The sequence below is a fragment of the Ahaetulla prasina genome, chromosome 4 (genome assembly GCF_028640845.1).
Source record: "Ahaetulla prasina isolate Xishuangbanna chromosome 4, ASM2864084v1, whole genome shotgun sequence".
Classification (NCBI taxonomy): Eukaryota; Metazoa; Chordata; class Lepidosauria; order Squamata; family Colubridae; genus Ahaetulla; species Ahaetulla prasina.
In genome coordinates, this window is record NC_080542.1 from 29701025 (window position 1) to 29726006 (window position 24982).

Consider the following 24982-nt stretch of genomic DNA (forward strand, 5'->3'; position numbering starts at 1 on the left):
ATAATAATAATAATAATAATAATAATAATAATAATAATAATAATAATAATAATAATAATAATAATAATAATAATAATAATAATAATATCAGAGTTGGAAGGTCTTCTAGTCCAACCCCCTGCCCAGGCAGGAAACCCTACACCATTTCAGACAAATGGCTATCCAACATTTTCTTTAAAATTTCCAGTGTTGGAGCATTCACAACTTCTGCAGGCAAGTTGTTCCACTGATTAATTGTTCTAACTGTCAGGAAATTTCTCCTTAGTTCTAAGTTGCTTCTCTCCTTGATTAGTTTCCACCCATTGCTTCTTGTTCTACCCTCAGGTGCTTTGGAGAATAGTTTGACTCCCTCTTCTTTGTGGCAACCCCTGAGATATTGGAACACTGCTATCATGTCTCCCCTAGTCCTTCTTTTCATTAAACTAGGCATACTTAGTTTAATGAAAAGGCTTATAGGAGAACCCAGATTATCTAGCTCTTTGGAAGGTCCAGGATTATAGGACTGGGAAAGGGCATCCCAAAGTGTGTGGTGCTACCCAGAATGTATGCTGCCTGTTCATGATGACATTGAAGAGATGGAACATAGCCTGCATCCACTTCATCAATACAATGGACAGATATACCTTAGGATCTACAAAGAGGATTAGGACATTTAACAGTTGGCACATGGCTACATGACTTTACTGTGGGCTCCCACCACAGCTGACCAATTAAAGCCATTTATCCTTAGCTGACCCTCTGCGAGCATTTGTCCCACACACACATACTGGTTGCCTGCTGCTGGTCCTGAGCAATTCATGGAAAGACACTTGTCCCCAGCCAATTGGCTGCATGGGACAAATAGCTGTGGATCTCAGCAACAAGTCATCATGCTGAGGGATGGGCCACTACCTTCTGGCTGAATGTGGTGGCACTGAGTGAAGTGGACAGAGGCCTTGGGTGCCAGAGGGCCTGGGGATGCAGTGGAGGCTGTGTGGAGCAACTGGATTGTTCCTCTCTGCCAGGCACAAATTGAGGGTGCTCAGCTCCATCCTGCTGTTTCTGTTGCGGCCACTGCCCATTGCATCCTGTCTGGCCCCACTCTACACCCAGCTCCTCTTGATCACTCTGGCATTGCGAGGAGGAGCTAGATGCAGAGTGGGGTCAGGCAGGATGCAATGAGTAGTGGCAGCAGCCACTCCTAAAAGTCTTGGAAGGGAAGGCCCTGCCCCTGACTATGGGGTCTGCCTCAGGCTCCAATTAACCCGGTGCAGGCAATCTTGAGGGGGTGAGGCAGCTGGCATCATTGCTGGCATACTTGCACATAACATTAGAATTAGCCCCAGTTCAGAAAGTCTGGAGGAGGGAAGCAGTCTCTCCCCACACTGTTACATTTATTTTAAGATAGAATACTTTCAATAATTTTTTCTTCAATACATACATCATAAAATAATCCATAGAGTATAAATATCAATATATGAACATAATGGAAATTTCAAAGAAGAAATACTACACAAGAGAAATAATGGATAAATAAACCTTTGTATTTATACTAGAAATATTTTATTTCTTGGATTCAGTATTGATTTTTTGTAGGCAACTTGAATAAAATCATTTTTTTTCTCAAAATCTGTACTGCATCCTTATATAGACTCGTGCCCTCCTCATTTTTCAGATTTTCAATTTTAATACAACAATTACCAGCCTTGGCTTGTTTAAGAAAAAACACTCCTAAAAATTCGGGGGGGGCCCCCTCTCCAAAGTCAATAATTTAAAATGTGGAGAGAAAAGAAGAAGATACTAAAAAAGAGAAATGATGATAATCTACAAACCCTTCATATCCTGGACATAAGCTGTTTCAATTCCTCCCCTTGGGATAGCACTGTAGAGCAGGGGTCCTCAACCTGTAGGCCACAGCCCACTACCGGTTCATGGACTACTCACAATGTGGGCGCTCAGGCCCCACTTGCACAAGTGTCATGGGCACTTGAATCGCCACTCACAGATGCTCATGACCCAACTCACAAGAGCAATGGGTGCTCATGTACACAGACATACCTGCCCTTTCCACAAAATCATGCCTTCTTTTCCCCTTCACCTCCAATCTGGGTCATCAACCCGGAAAGGTTGGGGAACTCTGCTATAGAGCATTGCATACTAAAACAACTAGACACAGGAATAGTTGTGCCAGCAATCTGCTGTATATCTAATTCTCAAAGAGCTATCTAATGTCTATGTATATACATATACTATGTATATGCTGTAGTATCATTATTTCTTCTTATTATGTTGTTTACTCCCCTGTCTTATTGGTATAGAGGTTGATGATTCTGTTGTTTTGCATACACACTGAGGCTTTCTGCACTAGAGACAGATTCTTTGTGTATTTAATCACACAGATAAATAAATAAAGAAATGAATAAAGTAATAAATAACTAAATGAATAATTAAATACATTAATAATATTTTAAAGTTTGGGAAAAGACTGGATATTCTAAGAGAAAAATAATAAAAATAGCACAGTTTGTATGTATTATTAATAATTTTTCTTTATTAATTGGTCTTTTTTGTTGAGCTCTGGCCTAACAATAATTATGTAGCATTTGGGGAAATATAGACAGATAAGCAATCCAGCACTAGAAGCCAAAATGGAGAAAACCTCCACAGCTACCATTAATTTGCCTTTGGTGCTCAGGTAGGATGGAACAAAGGAGAGCCACACACTGCAGAAGATCAGCATGCTAAAGGTGAGACATTTGGCCTCATTGAAACTGCTGGGGAGATTCCTGGAGAAAAAGGCTACTGTGAAACTAGCAGCTGCCAGAAAGCCCATGTAGCCAAGGACACAGTAGAACATGGAAGCTGAGCCTTCATTGCACTGGAATATGATTTCCTCAATTTCTGAATGGGTGTCAATTTCAGGGAAAGGGGGATATAAGAACAGCCACAATGTACAGATGGCTGCTTGAATCAAGGAACAAGAAAGAATAATGGAGGTGGCTAGTCTTCTTCCCACCCATTTCCTCATCCTGGATCCTGGCTTGGTGGCCATGAAAGCCAGAATCACAGTGATGGTTTTTGCCAGCACAGAAGACACAGCCACCGAGAAGATGATGCCAAAGCTAATTTGTCGGAGGAGACATATAATATTTCCAGGTGCCACAAGGAACTGCAATGAACAAAGGAAGCAGAGGAGGAGGGAGACGAGTAGAACATAGGTGAGATTTCGGTTATTGGCCTTGACGATGGGAGTATGGTGATACTTCAAAAATGTCATCAGCACCAAAATTGTGCAGAGAGAAAACAAAAGTACCAGAGCGACTAAACTTATTCCCATTGGTTCTTCACAGGACAAAAAAGATACTTTTTTTGGAAGACATGAATCTTGTTTCTTATTTGGATATTGATCTTCTGGGCATTTGGAACAGTCATCCATGTCTGGAATTTAAAGATAAATATTTAATATATGTATACACATCTGATAATCATACTCTTCTTGGTATCAATTCTTAGTATCATATTTTTCCTCTGGATGCAAGATTACATTATATGGACCCTATCCATTTGACTTTCTTCTGTTGTACTAAGGACATAGTGAACATAAAAAAATATGGAAATTCTTTGCTAAGGGGGAAGTCATAAGTTACTTATGACTTCATTTCATGTTTCTCACTTTTTATTTGTGCTTTATATTGTTTGACCTTTTTTTTTGTTTTATTGTTACATCAATCTTCAGCATGATCCTCCAGAAAGCATTATTAAAATCAATCAATCTATCTATCTATCTATCTATCTATCTATCTATCTATCTATCTATCTATCTATCTATCTATCTATCTATCTATCTATCTATCTATCTATCTATCTACATGTCTTTCTACCTGATCATTTTTGTTTAATGTTGTTCATTTAGTATACTTAAAATATTATATTTTGTATTTTAAAAATAAAATCGAACAATTTTAAATAGGTAAAATTAATTGTCACATCCATTAATATAAGATTTGCTGAAGGAAAAAGAGGAAAAGTATTTCCTATTCTCCTTACATTAAATATTTCTGAAGGTTTCTGAAAGAAGTAGAAGAGATTGTATTAAAGTTAGAATGATACATTGTTAACAAAATAAGACCACAACCCAATATAAGAGAAACAGAATGTTTTATAGGTAGTCCTCACACAGTTATAATTGTGATGAAAAGATAACAATGTGACATTGGTGAAAAGGTAACATTGTGTCCAAACCTCACTTTACAAACCTTGTGAATTTCTTTCCCAGTCATGTATTTACCATTTAAAACCAGTATGTGTTATCCTGTGCCCGATCCATTTGTTTTTTCTTCCCCTCATAGCAGAATAGAGAGAAGAAACTACCCCTTCTTCAGTTGTTTCTCTCTACAGTGAGCAATTCCCTAAAAATTGCTAACCAGAAGTTAAGAAGTTAAGAAGCTGTGGTCTTAAATAGTTGAGCAGAAATATCTGGTTCACGTTGCTGGGTGTCACTGATAAAACCCTAATTAGTTTTTACACTAAAGACATTTGGTTGTTTCCTAAGTGGCCTCTGGCTCACACCAACCAATGCACCAGGCAAATAGCCAGTGCTACTGTCTTCATTTTAGTTTATGTTCTACATTGTGACTGCTTACTTTCTTGCAATCCTTTCCTCTCCAATTAATATAAATATAAACATCAATTCTTTTCTTGCTAAATTATTGCAGCTCTGACATTCCAAAGAGTGAGGGAGTTGAGAAAATGTGCAACAGGGGGTCCTTGTCTAGTGCCTGCCTTCTTTGGCAAATAATTCACAGTTACAATAGTAATTAAACTTTGTGACCAATCCTTGCATTTAAGACCTTTTCAGGTCTATATGGAAAATAAAAAACTGAAATAACACTATAAGCACAGTTGCAGTCTCACTTTGTGACTCCATCTCTTAATAGCAGAGTGATGGGTCCAACTGTGATGTCAGATGCAAGGAACTGGTACAACTCAAGGAATAGAGCAAAGCTGTTTCTTTATTGCTGGTCACCTATTTATAAGAATCTCACCAACATGACTGCATTTCCTTGGGAAACTGTAGATAAAGGCTTCAATAGCCTGGCATCTGTTGTTTCCTCTCATGAAGTGACTCCATGCTGGAATGCCTTTTTATTCTCCTCTTTCCTTTAGACAGTTATTTCACCACATTTGTCCATGAAATGAGAATCACATTTTTTTATCACCTCAATTAATTGTTTGGAATTTTGTAAAAATATTTTTTTAATAAATAAAAATAGTATCAAAAAGTTTTAGATAAGTCCAAAAATAAATTAACGTGCCTTACAAATGATATATTAAGCTGCGGTGGTGCAGTGGTTAGAACGCAATACTTCTAACTTAGCAGGCTACTTCTGCTGACTGCCGGCTGACTGCAATTTGGCAGTTCAAGTCTCACCAGGCTCAAGGTTGACTCAGCCTTCCAAGGATGGTAAAAGGAGGACCCATATTGTTGATTCTGTAATATGCTTAGAGAGGACTGTAAAGCATTGTGAGGCAGTATATAAATCTAAATGCTATTGCTATTGCTACATATGCTGCATCATTTTGGTACTCAATTCACATGAAGACTGTCCAGTTCATGCGAGCCAGTTTTAAATGCTTAACTCAGCCTGAAGCCTTCCTTTCAATTAGTTGGGGAATCTTTCTTTATGCAAAGGGAAAATCTATTAATTGTAAACTATAATTCAGACCTCATACTTATGTTCATGGATCTGCCTTGGATGACCTGCAGAATTACAAGTTGATTTGTTTCACATTATCTCTTACCCTCCTGGCTTGACATTTTTTCTTTGGGACATGGAAGACAATCATAGCAGCAAAATGGCTTCTCCTCCTGCTTTTTCTTGAAATAACCAGGAAGACAACTCTCAGTACACACAGAATCAGGTGTGGTCTGTTCAATATATGAAAGAAGAAAAACATTCACTCATGTAGTTGGGGGGAAAAATGGAAAAATCATGACTGACTCAAATTCTGAAAATAAAGAGTGTTAATTTAAGGATTTTTTTTTTTATTCTTCAACCTCATCATTAAAACTGCTCAAGAGTAAATTATTTTTTCAATTCTACCAAGTTTATATGGGTAAAAATTTTTCTTCTATACTAGGTGATATTTTATACTCGAGCCATTTCTTAGGGTGAATTTTTTCAGTGGAACTCAGAAAATGCTAGTCACTTTTCAAGACACTGGAAAATATAAAAAACCCTTTAATATTATATAATGTAAAAAATAATATTATACAATGAAAAAAAAATAAAATAAAGAAGAATAAACATTTTTCAGAGTTTTTTTTAAAAAACAACAAAATTTAATATAAAATACAATGAAGCACTTGAAGGAGATCTTTGTGATGCTTCTAGAGCAGGGGTCTCCAACCTTGGTCCCTTTAAGACTTGTGGACTTCAGCTCCCAGAGTCCCTTAGCCAGCAAAGCTGGCTGAGGAACTCTGGGAGCTGAAGTCCACAAGTCTTAAAGGGACCAAGGTTGGAGACCCCTGTTCTAGAGCTAAAAGCCATATACCATATTTTTTGGAGTATAAGATGCAGTTTAATTTTGGGGGAGGAAAATAGGAAAAAAATCTGCCTACCAGGTATTCATCTGGCTAGCGTCCTTAGTCTGGTCAGCTTCAGCATATTAGTTTGCTGGTTTTTATCCCCCACTTGGGGATAAAAAATAGCTTCTAAAGCACAACTGATCTTTGGAGAGAGAAACAATGAGAAAAGCAGGCAAACCATGGAGATCATTTGACTTGCTAGCGCCTCGTTAGGGCTGAAAAAACTTCACAGCTGAGAGTCGGAGGGAGCAGGCAAAACACTGATCTTTACTGCCTCTTTAAGGCTCAAAAAAAGCTTCAAAAAAGCTACATTCAATGTATAAGATGCAACCAAATTTTCAGCCTCTTTTAGGAGGGAAAAAAGTGCATCTTATTCTCTGAAAAATACAGTAATGAAAAGACATGACAAATGTTGAATGAAACTCAACACAAATTCCCTCAACACTGTCAAACTTATTACTAAATCTGCATTACTATTAATCTTCTCATCGTTCCCATCACCCATCTCCTCCCACTTATGACTGTAACTTTGTTGCTTGTATCCTTACGATTTATACTGATATTGATTGTTTCCTGATTGCTTATTTGTAGCCTATGACTATCATTAAGTGTTGTATCATTAAGTGTTAAATTTGTACCCTATGACTATCATAAAGCGTTGTAAGTGTTGTACTTTGATGAAGGTATCTTTTCTTTTATGTACACTGAGAGCATATGCACCAAGACAAATTCCTTGTGTGTCCAATCACACTTGGCCAATAAAAAATTCTATTCTATTCTATTCTATTCTATTCTGTTCTGTTCTGTTCTGTTCTAAATTTCAGATGTGGAGAGTAACTACAGTTAACTATTAGTAATCAAATTTATAGACAATGGTGAGCAATTAAAACTATAATTACAAGTTAGTTTTTCTTATAATTTAGACTGGCGCTAACAATGCAGACTGGAATGAAATGTGCAGAACCTTGAGGCCTTCCAGAATATCTAATTTTAACTATAACATGAATAACCAAGTATTAATAATACTTGCGCCAAAGACTTAGGGAAATATAGTTGTGTTCTATTTATTTGAAATTAATTTTTTTCATAATTTGTTTCAGAGAGTTAATTGTCTTTTTTCTCACTCATGTGCCTGACCACACTTGTAAGTGGATCATAAGTTTTCTAACAAACAGGAAGCAGCAAGTGATGCTAGGCAGAATCACATCAGATAAATACGTAAACACAAGGTCAATCAAAATGGATTCAAATGTCTATACACCAATGTACGAGTATGAGGAATAAACAGGGTGAATTAGAAATTCAAGTAAATGAGGGCAGATATGATATTGTTGCCCTTACGGAAACTTGGTGGGATGAAATTAAGAAATGGAACATATAGCTAGAGGGATATAAATTATTTAAAAGAAATAGACCAAATAAAAGAGGAGGTGGAGTTGCACTATATATAAGAAATAACTACATCTCTATAGAAATAGAGCACAACAATGATGAAAATTATCTTGAATGCATTTGGGTCAATATTAAAGGGAGGGAAAATGATATTGCCATAGGCCTATACTATAGACCACCCAACCAAACAGAGGAAGTAGATGAACTTTTTGCTAGTCAGCTAACTAAGGTATGTAGGAAGCACATTACAGTAGTAATGGGGGATTTTAACTACCCTGACATCAATTAGGATTCTGCACCAAGTGGAAAATCCAACAGGTTCCTAACAAATCTAGCAGACAACTTTGTTTCCCAAAAAGTAGAGAAGGGAACAAGGGGATCAGCCACATTGGACTTAATTCTCACTAACAGAGATGAAATGATAGAAGGTGTTGAAGCTATAGGAATCTTGGGGGCAAGTGATCACACAATATTGGAATTCAACATTATGCAAACACAAGTAGTAGAACAAAGTCAAACTAGAATCTTGGACTTCAAGAGAGCTAATTTTAATAAACTCAGAGAGAGCTTGAGAAGGATTCCATGGATGAGAATCTTCAAGGGGAAAACAACTGAAGAAGCTTGGGAAATTTTGAAAAGTGAGATTATAAAAGCACAGTCTAGCACAATACCAATGAGGAAGAAAAATAATAGATCTCAAAAGAAACCAGCATGGATGCATAAAGAACTATCTGACAAATTGAAAGACAAAAAGGACACATATAAAAAGTGGAAAGAGGGGCAGAATATCAGCAAATAGCCTGAGCCTGTAAAGATGAAGTGAGGAAAGCTAAGGTTCACAATGAACAAATGCTAGCAACAAAAGTAAAAAATAACAAAAAAAGCTTCTTCCAACATGTTAAAAACAAGAAAAAAGTCAAGGAAACAATTGGCCCATTGCTGGGAGAAAGTGGCAAGAAGGTGACAAGCAACAGGGAGAAAGCAGATCTACTTAAACTCATTTTTTGCATCTGTCTTTACACAAAAGGAAAAAGCAATCCAACCTATCAAAAACAGCACCACAAAAAACAGATTAGGAACACAAGTTAAAACAGGGGGAAAAATGGTAAGTGAACACCTGTCTACTCTAGACAAGTTCAAATCACCAGGACCGGATGGATTACACCCCAAGGTTCTGAAGGAACTGGCAGATGAGATCTCAGAACCACTGAACTATATCTTTCAAAGATCCTGAAGCACAGGGGAACTGCCAGAGGACTGGAAAAGACTGGAAGTAGTTCCCATCTTCAAAAAAGGAAAACAAAACAGATCCAGGAAACTACAGACCTATCAGCCTGACCTCAATACCGGGGAAGATTCTGGAAAAGATAATCAAGCAACAAATCACCGAACACCTAGAAGCAAACAAAGTAATAACCAAAAGCCAACATGGGTTTGTCAAAAACAGATCATGCCAGACTAATCTTATTGCATTCTTTGACAAAGTGACAAAATTAGTAGACCAGAGGAATGCTGTCGATATAATTTACTTGGACTTCAGTAAAGCATTTGATAAAGTAGACCATAACCTACTACTAGATAAAATAGAAAAATGTGGGTTAGACAGCACCACCACCAGATGGATTCGTAACTGGCTGACCAACCGCACTCAATGTGTAGTCCTCAACGGAACTACATCCACATAGAGGGAAGTATGCAGTGGAGTACCCCAAGGCTCTGTTTTAGGCCCAGTACTCTTCAACATCTTCATCAATGACTTGGACGAGGGGATAGATGGGGAACTCATTAAATTTGCAGATGACACCAAGCTGGCAGGAATAGCCAACATTCCAGAAGATAGGGTCAAGTTACAGAAGGATCTTGACAGACTTGAACATTGGGCACTAAGAAAATGAAATTCAAAAGTGAAAAAAGTAAGGTTCTACATTTAGGCAAAAAAACAAAAACAAAATGCACAGGTACCATATATGTGTACCTTGCTCAATAGTAGTAACTGTGAGAGGGATCTTGGAGTCCTAGTGGACAACCATTTAGATATGAGCCAGCAGTGTGCAGCAGCTGCCAAAAAAGCCAACACAGTTCTGGGCTGCATAAACAGAGGGATAGAATCAAGATCATGTGAAGTGTTAATACCACTTTATAATGCCTTGGTAAGGCCACACTTGGAATATTGCATTCAATTTTGATCGCCACGATGTAAAAAGGATGTTGAGACTCTAGAAAGAGTGCAGAGAAGAGCAACAAAGATGATTAGGGGACTGGAGGCTAAAACATATGAAGAATGGTTGCAGGATGCCTAGTTTAATGAAAAGAATGTCTAGGGGAGACATGATAGCAGTGTTCCAATATCTCAGGGGTTACCACAGAGAAGAGGGAGTCAAACTATTCTCCAAAGCACCTGAGGTTAGAACAAGAAGCAATGGGTGGAAACTAATCAAAGAGAGAGGCAACCTGGAACTAAGGAGAAATTTCCTGACAGTTAGAGCAATTAATCAGTGGAACAACTTGCCTGCAGAAGTTGTAAATGCTCCAACACTGGAAATTTTTAAGAAAATGTTGGATAGCCATTTGTCTGAAATGGTGTACGGTTTCTTGCCTGGGCAGGGGGTTGGACTAGAAGACCTCCAAAGTCCGTTCCAACTCTGATATTATTATTATTATTATTAAGATACTTGTACAGTTAGCAAAGCCTTTCCCCCCACCCAGGGCTATGTGCTCTCTATACTTTCCTTCTCTATATATACCAATGACAGCATCTCAAAGGATCCCTCTGTTAAAGTACTGAAGTTTGCAAATGATATAACAGTGATTGGTCTTATTCGAGACAATGACAAATCTGCATACAGACGGGGGTGTTGAACAACTAGTCTTGCAATGCGGCCAGAGCAGTCTTAAACTGAACACACTTAAAACTGTAGAAATGATAGTAGATTTTAGGAGAAGTCCTCTTATACTACCATCACTCACAATACTAGACAACACAGTAGCAACAGTAGAGACCTTCAACTTTTAGGTTCTTTCATACCCCAACTTAAAATGGATACCTAACATCAAATGCATCATCAAAAAAAGCATAATAAAAGCATAATAAATATAATATATAATATATATAATATATAACATATAATATATAATATATTACAAAAGAGTTGGAAGGGACCTTGGAGGCCTTCTAGTCCAACCCCCTGCCCAGGCAGGAAACCCTACACCATCTCAGTCAGATGGTTATCCAACATTTTCTTAAAAATTTCCAGTGTTGGAGCATTCACAACTTCTGCAGGCAAGTCGTTCCACTTATTAATTGTTCTAACTGTCAGGAAATTTCTCCTTAGTTCTAAGTTGCTTCTTTCCTTGATTAGTTTCCACCCAGAATGTTCTTCCTGCGCCAAATCAGAAAGATCAGGCTGCCCAAGGAGCTGCTGATACAATTCTACAGAAAAATTATTGAGTCGGTCATTTGCACCTCTATAGCTGTCCTGTCTGGTTTGGCTCTGCAACCAATCAAGACAAACAAATATTTCAAAAGATAATTAGAACTGCAGAAAAAACAATTGCTACCAATCTGCCTTCCGTTGAGGACCTGTACACTACACGAGTCAGAAATAGGGCTGTGAAAATATCTCCAGAGCCCCTTGCATCCTGGACATAAACAGTTTCAACTTCTACCCTCAAAACGATGCACATCAGAACAACTAGACACAAGGACACTTTTTCACCCATGCTATCACTCTGCTAAACAACTAATTCCCACAACACTGTCAAACTATCTAAAAAGGTAGTATTACCATCACTATTCTCATCTTCCCTATTACTTATCTCCTTATCTCTTTATGACTATAACTTTGTTGCTTATCACTATTGTTGTATATACATTGAGAGCTTACGTACTGGAAACAAATTACTTGTGTGTCTAATCCCACTTGGCCAATAAAGATTTTTTTTCTATTCTATTATTCTCCTAATAAAACATATTCCAAAAAGCAGTTGACAAACTATTGTCCTATTGTAACTATTTCTTCTGTTTTAACAATCTATATCATGTAACATAAATATGCAGTAGATACAAACTCCATTTTCCATAAATGAAGTAAAATTTCAACATCAAATAATAAAATCTAGAAATAGTATTCAAAAAACTGAATAGATGAAGCATTTTGAAACTCTAATATATTATTAGTTATTTAAAAAATAAGTAGGGTTCACTATGATTTATGAATCTATTTCAGAAATTGGATATACTCAAAACTTAATAACAAAGCAAGGTTGGAGAAATAAAAACGAATATTTTATATACTGTATATGTGAATATCTTTGTTGATTTTTATTTCTCCAATATTCCATGTACATATTAACAAGTAAAGCTTAAAAGCTTGCTTTGTTGTTATTAAGTTTTGGCTCCAATTTCTGAGGTAGATTTCATCTCTCTCTGAGTGTGTGTGTGTGTGTGTGTGTGTGTGTGTGTGTGTGTGTGTGTGTGTGTATTGCAAGTATCTCCAGGATCAGAAGATAGTTGTGGTGATAGATGTAGCAGTTTTAAGTGATAGAAAGCTTAGAAGTCAAATGTATTGTGTATAGAAAATATATGTATATTTACCTGTGTGAGAGTGTGCTTTCTAATCACTCTTAAAGTGAGACAGTGTACCCTCTAATCAGAGAATCCCAACAGCTCCTGAAACTAGTCCCAAGTTATCTTGCAAATATTTTTGGAAATATTTTGCCATAGCCTTTTTCCTAGGACCGAGAGTAAGGGGCATGCATAAACGCACCAGTGTGCCTACCGTCCCTGTCCTAATGTTTTCTTTTATTTGTATCCTTTCCATGTATTTATAATTACATTTACAATTGTATCTGTCATAAAATACATGCTTGATGAAATAAATAAATAAAATAAATTTGGCTTCATTGCTAAGGCTGGACTCTAGATTTGCAGTTTAACCACTGCACCAAACTGGCCCTCATCCATTACAATTATGTTGGTGTAAATACTTTATATATCTTCTTTGTGTTTTTGAGACTTTGACAGCAACATAGCTTATAAAAATCTATACTAATTTTTGTAATGATTAGATATAACTGCTCTTCAGAAATTTTGAATTTTTAACTTGTGGACAATTCCTCTTTCTATCTTAAATTACATACAATTAGTTTTAGGAAATTATCCCAATCATTTAAACAATATCACCTACATCAAGAACCTACTTGGTTGAAAGTGCTGGGCCAGTTGATGACTTCCTCATCAATGGTGAACATTTTATCTTCAGCAGCCCAAGGATCCAGCTTTCCAACTTTCACTCGATGGAAGGACTGATTGTGGAATGTGATCCAGTTCTCAATCTCTAATCCTGTAATAAGTTTGCCATTCTGGTCAAAGGAAATTTCATTTCCAACACTGTTGTTAAATGAAACTCTTTTCAGGAAGAAGTGAAGCTGAATAAGAAACCAACATTCAAAAGCAAACCATGGTTAGTGTATGTATAGTGTATAGTTTTTGCTTCCCTGGTGTTATTCTCAGTAAAATCCACAAAAGTCTACTCTTCACTATATTTTATTGTTTCCTATTCTTTTTTCTGCTTATCTTTCCTTGTATGCAGGAAAGAAATACAATTTGGATGCAAGCTGGTTAGCTTCTCTATTTTCTCTTCCATTGTTAGTCTTGTGAAGACAATGTACAAAATGTCTTCCATCTATCACTTCTAGAGAAATTTCTGGAAGTAATCTTAGAAATAGAATAATAAGTATTTCTGTTTATATACATATATCTTGACCTTTTACATGCCTTTTCATCTCTTGCATTTTATTCACATATTAATTTAATTTATCTTCTCTTAGGTTGTCATTTAATAGCTCCCTGAAAAGATATATTTTTGAAAACATGGTTCTTTTCTCATACAATGTGGAAGAGATCCAAATATGCTTGGATTGAACTAAATATCACAGATGAATCAAAATCCAATCATGAAACCACAGGCACATAATTTCTGCTGCACAGTCATTTGTAGTGGTGTCCACAGTAATTTGACTCCATTCTGCATTCATTATTCTTTCTTTTTCAAGCACAAAGGCAATGGTTTGTGGCTTTGGAAACATTTTCATCTTAATAAATCAAATAGAAACTTCTAGTTCTTCCAGTTTTTATATATATTAAAGCATTCACTATTTTAGGCCCATACCGTTATTGATTAAAATACTTCTGAGGATGTTTCTTAAAAGGGGCAATCAACTTGAACAAGCAGTTCTAGTAACTCTAACAGAATTAAAACTTCTTATAACAATTTGGTTCAAAATGCTTATCTAAGTAGCTTCTTCAATATGAGTTGGTTGGTGGAACCCAATATATGTTCTCCAGAGTGGTTTTATTTCTCACTTAACCTTAATAGGCTCTGTAGGTGAGTAGAAAGCACAGTCTAACAAATGGAAGACAGATTGTGTCTGAAGCCTCTACTATGACTCAACTTCTAGACAATTTTATCTGAATGACTGAGAATCTTCAATGACATATTACAGGAAATAGTTATCACATATATGGGAAAGGGGCATATATATCTGCTACAGCTCTCAGGAAGAGAGGCAGAGAGTAAGTGAGCTGAGAAAAAAATCACAGTACAAAGAAAGTTTATTGAAATTACTAATTTCACAAAAAAAAGAGAGAAAAACACCTATCCTGCGCAGACTGCACTGGCTACCTGTGGCCTTCCGGGTGCGCTTCAAGGTGCTGGTGACAATCTTTAAAGCGCTCCATGGCATAGGGCTGGGCTACTTACGGGACCGCCTACTGCTACCAAATACCTCTCACCGACCCGTGCGCTCTCACAGAGAGGGACTCCTCAGGGTGCCGTCAGCTAGGCAGTGCCGTCTGGCGACACCCAGGGGAAGGGCCTTCTCTGTGGGGGCTCCCACCCTCTGGAACGAACTCCCTCCAGGACTTCGCCAACTTCCGGACCTCCGAACCTTTCGTCGCGAGCTTAAAACACATTTATCTGCGCGGGACTAAATTAGATTTTAAAGTTATGGGTTTTAAGGGGTTTTTATTATTTATACTATTTTAAATTTGGGGCAATAGAATAAGTTTTTTAATTGTTTTTTAATCTGTATTTATATGTATTTTAACTGCCTGTGAACCGCCCTGAGTCCTTAGGGAGATAGGGCGGTATATAAATTTGAAAAATAAATAAATAAATAAATAAATAAAAAGATAGATCAAACCCAGAAGGCATTACTAACATTTCCATCGGCATCACTGCTCTTTGTGGCCAAAAGGCTGTGAGATGCTAGAAAATGAGTGCAATTCAGGTTTGATTTCCAATATATTTGATTATTCATAAAAATTACCTGCCATGGCTGGAGATCCTGAAGACCAAACTTTTTGCCACTGAACTTTTGCCTATATTGTTGGTCCAACTTCATGGCATGTAAAGCATGTGCCACAGTATACACAGCATTGTATATACTGTAACTATGACTGGTCATTCTCATTTCAAAAAAAGTTCCAGGAAGAGTCTCCAGTTTCTCCTTCCCTGTACAGACATCTTCCATTTCCTCATTCGCAGATGGATTTGGAAACACACAACCAAATGCATGCTCCCATACTTCCTTCAGGAAACCATCTTCTTTTGCTGAGAAATGGTTTCTTGTCTGGAGAAAATGTTGAAAACTTGGAATTTCATTTGAGTAAGGTGCAAAGCTCAGAGCACCTTGGAGGACTTGGATATCCCAGCTCTTCTGATAAAAGAACGATGCAAGATCCATATGGGAAGCCATGATCCACACTTTATCTTTTGGCCTTATAGAAGCCATTTCCATTTCAGGTAGATATAATAACCATCGTAAATTTGCAAGATCATTATCATTGATTATGACAGCTTTGGCTTTGCTGCTAACAAGAAGATGAAAAGTTTTCAGTAGAAATTTCAAACTAGCAACATAATTTGTGAAATATACCGGTTTGAATTGTTCCAAGAAAGCAATGCAAATTCTATGGACTGCAAATATTGAGAAGATTAGGTGCTCAAAAGTTTTTCCACCAAGTCCTTTCACAAATACTCCAACCCAAGTCCACCTGAAGTGCAAAAGTAGTTGAATAATTCCCTTGTAATAAAGTTCTTCACCTGGAACCATGTGGTAGTAGAAAGGGCTTTCATTGGGAGAAGACCCTGTTGAAAACTATGGAAATAAAAATAAGGAAGAACATAGAAATAATAGAAAAATATACTGAAAATATGATTGACAAAAGAAAATGTGTATCCACTCTAAATTAAAAGTCTTGAAATATGTCACTATATCCTCCCATGAAGTTTCTTAGTATAATAACAATGGCAATAGCACTTAGACTAACATACTATTTCACAGGGCTTTACAGCAGTTTAGAGAGTTGGCATATTGCCCTCAATAATCTGAGTCAGAGGACTCAGAATCAGAATGATGGAAGATTGGGTCAACCTTGAGCAAGTCAGGATCAAACTCCAGACAGTGGGCAGAGTTAGCTTGCAAATAAAGCATTCTAATCACTATGCCAGCATGGCTTATTTACTTAGGATACTATTTTGGGACTAGAGAATCCTTATGTTCCCTTCAAAATCTACAATATTATGATTATCTGAATTCAGGAGCACTGAATTAACTTTCATAAAGAGCCTGACATCTGAATCCTTGGTTTGTCCTATTGTTATACATGTCTTTCCTTCTTTCCTTCCTTCCTTCCTTCCTTCCTTCCTTCCTTCCTTCCTCCCTCCCTCCCTCCCTCCCTCCCTTCCTTTCCAGTTAGCTTAACCCAGGTTCAAAGGATTCCTGACAACACAATGCCTTGATATATAAAATAAAGCTTAATAACAATAAAATAATAATGCAATAGCAAATAAGAAAAAATTACAAAATTCCATGAGAAGTTTATGTACATATATTAAAGAATACATTAAGAAATGTCCCTCTTATTTTGAATTTTAAATATGTTTTCCAATTCTCTTCCTAAAAAAAATTCAAACCTAAATTTGCTTTACCCTATTTCAGACTAATATGAACTTCTATTCCTTATGTACTTCTTGATGTAGAATGTTAACTCAGCCAGCTGTAGCTCTAAGAGAAGTCCTGTAAATTATCTTTAAGTATCTATTCAGTTTAAGTTAAGATATTGAGGAAAAGAGACAAGACATCGAGGGGGACTTTAATGAGTCAGGAAGCATTTTTGTTCTGCATTGCTAATGGTAATGAGTGGTATGGTGGTCTAGTGGTGAAGATGCCTGCCACCCACTAAGAAGGTTGAGAGTTCAATCCTAGGTAGCAACAGGTGTTTCTCTCTCAGGGTGCAAAGAGAAAATATCTGCTGAAACTCGATGTAGGTATCAGGAATGGCCTCTAAATATTTAGCTCCATTCTGGCCTCTAAATATTTAGCTCCATTCAGCTACCCTGACTCTACCTAGAATTAAGAGATTACAGGGTCATAAAAAGAAAAAAAAACATTATCAATGGTAATAAGGCTTCTGATTCTACTCACATGGCATCTGCTGTAATGGTTTAAAGGTAAAGGTTGCCCTCATACATACGTGCTAGTCATTCCCGACTCTGGGTGTGTGTGTGCTCATCTCCATTTCAAAGCCAAAGAGCCAGCACTGTCCAAAGATGTCTCCTTGGTCATGTGGCTGGCATGACTAAACACCAAAGGCACATGGAATGCTGTTGCCTTCCCACCAAAGGTGGTCCCTATTTTTCTACTTGCATTTTTTATGTGCTTTCAAAATGCTAGGTTGGCAGAAGCTGGGACAAGTAACGGAAGCTCACCCTGTTATGCAGCACTAGGGATTCAAACCGCTGAACTGCCGACCTTTTGATCAACAAGCTCAGTGTCTTAGCCACTGTGCCATTGCATCCCTTATGGCTTAGTATGGTTTAGTATGGTTCTAAATTCAAGGATATTTTTCCCTTTATTAAAATATATTGTTCACCAAGATTTAATATTTGAATACCTTTCCAATATGTATTCTTTTCTTGTTCACATTTCACATGAACCTTCTTCCTGTATTGATAGGTATACTGATTTCTTCAAAACAATAATATAAATAAGCTCTGAATAAACAGTGAGAAGACCCCAGTTCAAGAGCCATGATTGTTCACTGGTTAATTTGGGGCCGGTCCTTCTTTCTTAACACAGCCTACTTCATCTAATAGTTAGAGAAGAAGTTAAATGTAGCTCTCACTTACTAACTGTCTCATTTAGCCACTATTTGGCATTAAAATGGTTTTGGGGAAAAAACAACTCTGCTGTGGATCATTGTATTAATGAATGTTGCAGTGTCCATAATCACGTAATCATGATTTGAGCACTTCACAACCAGAATGCATTTACAATCATCACAGCATCCAAAAATCACATGATTCTCATTACAAAGGCTTCACAATCAGATTCCAGTAAGAAGATTTAGTGGAGAACATAGAATAATGATGGCGAACCTTTTAGGCACCAAACTGCATGCCCACGCTCTTGCCCAAACTGCAAGGCGCATGCGCATGCGTGAACATGTGCTCATGTGCAGCAAAGACTCAAAGAACAGCTGGCCGGCTGGAGACAGGGCATCCCAGCACTGGTAGCTCTGCCAGAGGCAAGATCTTTTTCTTTCATGAGCTTCTGATTTGTCCTTTGCAGGGAAACAGAAGTTCATGAAAAAAATGCCACGGAGGGCTGAGCTGAGGCAACTCTGGTGGCTCAGCGGACTAAGTCTGTCTGTTATTAACAGCAGCTGCTTGCAATTACTGCAAGTTCAAGTCCCACCAGCCCCAAGGTTGACTCAGCCTTCCATCCTTTATAAGGTAGGTGAAATGAGGACCCAGATTGTTGGGGGCGATAAAAGTTGACTTTGTATATAATATACAAATGGATGAAGACTATTGCTTAACACTGTGTAAGCCGCCCTGAGTCTTCAAAGAAAGGCGGGATATAAATTCAAATTTTAAAAAAAACGGCATGCATGGCCACAGAGAGGGCTCTGCATGTCACCTGTGGCCCAGATGCCATTGGTTCACCATCCCGGATATAGAAGTTAAATCACAATTAATCTTGATGTGATGTTTATTATTTATTTATTTATTTATTTAATTTTGTCATAACAATATTGTGATGTGAAGTCTTTCTTAATGCCCATGGCCATTCACTTAATAATGGAAGTTAAGCTGAGGTTTTAAGACTGCCACAGTCATGTATTGTTTCAATTAGTGACTGTGGCACTTAAGTGGAGTTGCTAATCCTAATTGTGATATGTAAGTGAGGACTACCTAAAAGCGGATAAAGCACCATTTATGCCTCATTGAGCACTTGGATGAAAGGCAGGATATAAATCTAATAATAGCATACAATAATAAACTTCAGGAAAAAAGCAGTTTTTTTTCTCATCACATTAGCAACTTTCATGTAACTTTTATTATCAATGGTTAATCTTTAATAATAGCTACAACACATTCTAAAATTCAGTTTGTTTTATTAAATATATTTTTTAAAACAAGCTCCATGGAGAAATATACATGAAAGTTAATTATATCTTAAGGTCCACTACAGCCTGAAAAAAATATCCAATTCATCTTACCTGTGGAACTTTGTAAGTGTCTAAAATATCTACCAAAGAGATTCCTGGATCAATAGTCCCAACAACTGATATAAGTTTGTTTAAGTTACCACATTTGTAATTGGGAATGAATCTGTTCTGACTGGAGAAAAATTCCATTTTGGCATGATAGCCACCATACCTATCACAGATTCTGAAGCCCAGAGTAATATTAGGTAAGAATTGAAGCTCTTTGTTGATCTTCTTAATAGAAAATATCATGGCCAAGATATGCTGATAATATTTAGTCAGGACTCTGTAAAGAGAAACAGCTACTGTATCAAAGAAAATTCTCTACATAAAAATTATACTCCTTGAAGAAAAATATCTTACAAAGATATAATCACTCTTTCATATTAACTGAATAAATTAAGCCACAATATAAGGTCTTAAAAGGTAATGGTCACTGATTCATGTTAATTGATTAATATATTATTAGTCATTATAAAAAATATAGAATTATTTTTAGGAGGAATAGTAACAGGGGATTTTTCTTTAATTTTGCTATTGATAATCAATTCTGATTATGTGAAGTTGCTGACCAGAATCATTACTAAGCATGTAATATGAACATTAGCACTGTATCGGTATGAAATAAATTAGTTTAATCACTTTTTCTTACACATATGGTGCTTCATTTTAATGTGATTACAAAAAGTGGCAAACATTGCATACATTTAGAATTTTATCTGGCTTAAGCAAGGTATATTAAGACTACAGAGAACTTAAACAATTCAAACATCTCTGAATATCAAAGAATCTATTACAATTCAACCAACATTCAAAGAGAGTTTTCCCACCCTTTGAAACATCTGTAAACATTTGTGATAATGATGTAATTTTTATAGCCTTGATAATCTTTGATATAAAATGGTAGATTGGGTAGAAATTAGTTAAGAGAACAAAGAAAACTGAACGAGTATATTAACAATAAAAGAACATTCAGAGTGTGTATTTCTCTTGTCTTGCTTCTTCCCCAGCATTTTCAGGTAATTAGAATATTATCTCTGGAAGAAAACTGCATGTCTTATTTAGTAAAGTAAATTATGCTGTATCTCTGACTGAATATTATTATTCCTTTAGTTTGGTGCAATTTCACATCTTCTGTGGAGTCAGTTTTAGAGTCTGATTCTGTAATTTGCATCCCAAAGGAAGGTACAGAGTGTAGGGAGAGAGATACCTATCTTGCCTGAATCTACTAACTATAAGTTATTAAAAAAATTGATGGTACCTGTTTTCCCCCAAAACAAGACATCCCCTGATAATAAGCCCAATTGGGCTTTTGAGCGCATGGCTAAGCGCTTATTTCAGGGTTTATTTTTATTTATTTATTTTTATTTTGTCACGCAGTATATATAAGCATAAGCATGAAATAACTATAAATAACTATATGAGCATATACATAAGCATGAGTATGTAATAACTATATTAATTGGATATAATCAAAGAAAATAATAGGATAGGAACGGTAGGCACGCTTGTGCTCTTATGCACGCCCCTTACATTCAAAAAAAATATAAGACAGGGTCTTATTTTTGGGGGAACGCAGTAATAATGTGATGTTTATAGCCTGCATAATCTTCATTGCAATGGTTGTAATGGAGAAGTTGGAAGGAAAATAATTAAGAGAACTGAGAAAGGCAGAATGAGGATTTTACAAATAAAAATATCTGGAGCATGTGGTACCTTTTTTCTTCAACCCCTCCACCCCCAAAAAACCCTCCAAAGCTCTTTCAGCTTATATGAAAATTAGTACTGGAAGGAGACTGAATGTCTCATTTACTGAAATAAAATATGCTATATCTCTGGCTGTACTTAATTATTCCTATGGTTTTATACCATTCCATATCTTCTAAGAAGTCAAATTTAGAAGCTGTAATTCCCATCCTGAGAAAAGGAGCTGGAAGCTTGGGAGGAAGAATTAATTTATTGTCAGAGACTACTAGCCACAAGATATTGAATAATTAGTTTGATTTGTTACTTAATTTGATTTAAAGTACATAGGTTCTACCTTTTGTTTTTCTTTACCTAGTACAAAGAAATAATTTATAAGCTGAAAAAATTATCCCATTTAAACATAGCTCAGAAAGATTGTTTTTAATCACAAAGCTAATAATGACACATATAAAAGAATTTTATCTAGATTGATACAGACGATGAAAAGAAAACAGTATCTTACAAAGATTCACTAATAAGAGAATGATGGGGATCTTGCTCAAAACTTTCTGCATCTCTAGTTGGGAAGACAAGAGAAATAATGTCACCAATGATTAGGTCACCTTGCTGGAAATATTTGTGAACAATTGGGATAGGATCTTGGATGCTACATTTTATTGGTTGCGTCTTGAAAGCCCTATATGGCAGTAGCAATAGGAGAAGAATCAATATCATTGTAATAAATATTAATCTCAATTTTACAAAATTTCTCTCATTTTCACATATCTTAAAAGTTCCCAAAATGTGACAAACTTGAACTGAATCTCTTTCTGTTCTTCACAAGATTTCTGTAGCAAATCTTAGAATGTAAATGGCTCAGAGCAATCATTCTCATTGTTCTATGTGTCTCTAAATTCTAAAATATTTAAGTGTCCACCAACAATTAGTCCTCATGCTTCTAAGTGTAATAATTGATCAACCAAGAGATTGAGAAACAGCAAAGTAATAATAGTCTTTTTCATAATTATAAGGGGAAGAGAAAATTGCAATCTTCAAATTATTAATGGAATTGTAGGGTGAAATGACTCATTATATAATAAAGGAAAATAATTTGAGATAAATGAAAGTTTTATGGGGCAAAATTCATGTGGTGTACTTCAGCCAGCCAAAAACTTTAGCAAAAAAAATTTCAGAATATGTAAAGACATATATCTGCACTTCTTTGCAACAAGGTGCAGTTTTTCCTTTGTAGTTACTGTAACAGCTACAATGAGATCCTAGGAAAAATTCTATTTGGCTTAAAAGGTAATTGCCTACTACCATGAGAAAAAATACAAATATTTCTAAATATTGTTATACAAACATGATATTAAAGCAAGAACTATCATGTTTCCCCAAAAATAAGACCTACCCTGAAAATAAGCCATAGCCTGATTTTAAGCATGCACCTAATATAAGACCTTCCCCAAAATAAGCCCTAGTGAGGATTGTCATCAGACAGGGGGTTTGGCCAGCACCAGAGGTGGCAAGGGTGTGAGGCCTGATGGTGCAGCACAGGTAAATTGATTACCTGTCCAAGCAACAGAAGGAGGCAGAGGCAGTGGGAGGCACATAATCTAGATGAGCTGTGTGGGCTGTAGGAAAGCTGACAGATGGTGGGTCAGAGCAGGCAGGCAGCCACAAGAGGCTCTTCTTCCTGCAGTGACACCTGCAGCAGACATAGGAAGAGGTATAGGGGTAAGGCAGGTGATCCTGGTGCTCCACTCAAGCCGCAGGCAAGCCAATAGATATGAAGATGAGCTTTCCGCATCCAACTGCCCACTCCATCCCACCGTCTCTTGGCTTCCCTGTGGTCCATGTGGCATATCTGAATTGTGTGCCTCTCCCCCAAGCCTCTGCCAATATCTGATACTGGGACAGGTAATCAACTCACCTGCACTGCACAGGCTGCAGAACTCCAGAGGGCACTGACCAAGCAACCAGACAATGCTGCTGCCAGACAGCATTGGCCCCCATGTGATCACAGCCTTTTGTGTGTGCATCAGGGATGGGGTGGGGTGCCCAGCCGGGCTGATCACCCTGAAATCATATTTTTCCAAAAATAAGCCCTAGTGCTTATTTTGGAGCCCAAAACAATATAAGACCAGGTCTTATTTTTGGAGAAACATGGTATATATTGAGATTTCCATAGTCCCTAAGTTCCAACTTCTCTTCTTTCAAAACAAAGAGGTATTCTGATTTGTTTAATCTCTGCCTTCATGAGATTATGATCTAATAAAAACACAATTCTGAATTGGACCTAATGGTGCCACTTAAGAACAACTAATAAAAAGAGAAGGTTTTGAGTAGAATGTTTCCTAAATATATCAGAGCAGCTTACATAGAAATTTCCACAGTTTAACTATGTTCAAACCAATGAAGTTAAAACTAATTTTTCAGATCATGACCTGGAAAAATGTAAAATATTGTGCCTGGGAGAAATCCCTGTTGTAATCCATGAACAAAATGTAGTTTTGTTATCTCTCTTTATTTATCTACATGATCACTGCAATTTCTTACATATTTTTGTCGCAGTGGATGAGATTCTTAAAACTGTAATTAAATAAATTATATATTTGTCCCTTGTTCAACCAGATTTGACATTTTCTTCCATGACTTTTTTTGAAGTAAACAGATGCCCACTGCAGGGGGGGGGAGATATGGGGGTGTTCCTTTATATGCTGTGTTTTATTGCTTGCAAGCCATCTGGAATTGTGTGTGAGTCGGTGGCTATATACATTTTCTAAATAAATAAATAAGTAAATAAATTCCAGAAAAAATTAGATGTTATGTCATCCCAAGTCTGTCTGGTTTAATTGTTATTTCAAAGTTGTGATTGTTAAAATGTAAATGTGAGAGAAAAGTTGCTATATTGGAAAATTTGTAACATATTGAGTATTTAGTTAGAATATATAGATTTGCTGGAAATGTCATTCTCAACAATGACCATCTGTAGTAAATGCACTCTGTAAGAATAAGTAGTATGTATTTCCATGCAACTCTGTTCACTTTAACTAGCTTAATGCAAAGTTTTATCAAAACTAAATGTAATAAAAATAAAAGTTAAAATGAAGAGTCTGCCCTTTATCCATTAAAAAACTTTTTTGACTTTCTCTTTATTATTTGTTCTGGAATATTTAGATCAGTATCTCTTTCTTGTTTTGTAATCCTAAAAAAGAAAATCTGAATCATCAGAAAGGGTTTTAACTTTTCCACAGAAATCTCTGTTTATCTATAAATTAATTACTTCCCAAAGTGGTTAGGAAGTAAGAATTGCAGGGCTTAATATCCATGTTAGATTCTCTCCCCCCCCCAATCTTAACCCACTGAAATTTCAGAATTAACAACTTCCATAATTGTCTGCATTATGCTGCAATCCAACATAATGTTCATATATCACACTCCCAGAGATGTGGTATCTCCCTGTGTCCCATTGATCTCCTACAGCAGATAACAGGAGTAACTGCATCAAGGCCTTTATGCCCATGCCTATTTAATGCTTTAAATACTCCTACTGGCCAGTCAAGTGTCTACATCAGAAAATAAGTGTTCCTCCAATTCTGTGACTGATCTTAAGTCCCTGCACAACCATTATGCAATATAATGCTTTGCTTCATTCGATCAGTACAATTCAAATATTTTCTGATTAATCTGGACAAAGTTGTGTTAGCCTTCATCGCTGCTATTTTTGCGTTAAAAGGACACATAATTTTTTTCATTATTTTTTCATCAAAATTCTC

The 24982-nt window shown here is 36.6% G+C and overlaps 1 protein-coding gene across 1 annotated transcript; it reads right to left on the reverse strand.

Annotated features, from left to right (window-relative positions):
• Nucleotides 1-2515: 2515 nt before the first annotated feature.
• On the reverse strand, nucleotides 2516-23219 carry LOC131198129 (vomeronasal type-2 receptor 26-like). The gene is made up of 8 exons (XM_058182635.1): nucleotides 23137-23219; nucleotides 22774-22911; nucleotides 21727-21900; nucleotides 19530-19803; nucleotides 15290-16120; nucleotides 13160-13387; nucleotides 5782-5908; nucleotides 2516-3417 (listed from the first exon to the last, which is right to left on the reverse strand). Exons 1-8 carry the CDS (start codon nucleotides 23217-23219, stop codon nucleotides 2516-2518), a joined length of 2757 nt encoding a protein of 918 aa, XP_058038618.1.
• Between the last annotated feature and the right edge of the window lie 1763 nt (nucleotides 23220-24982).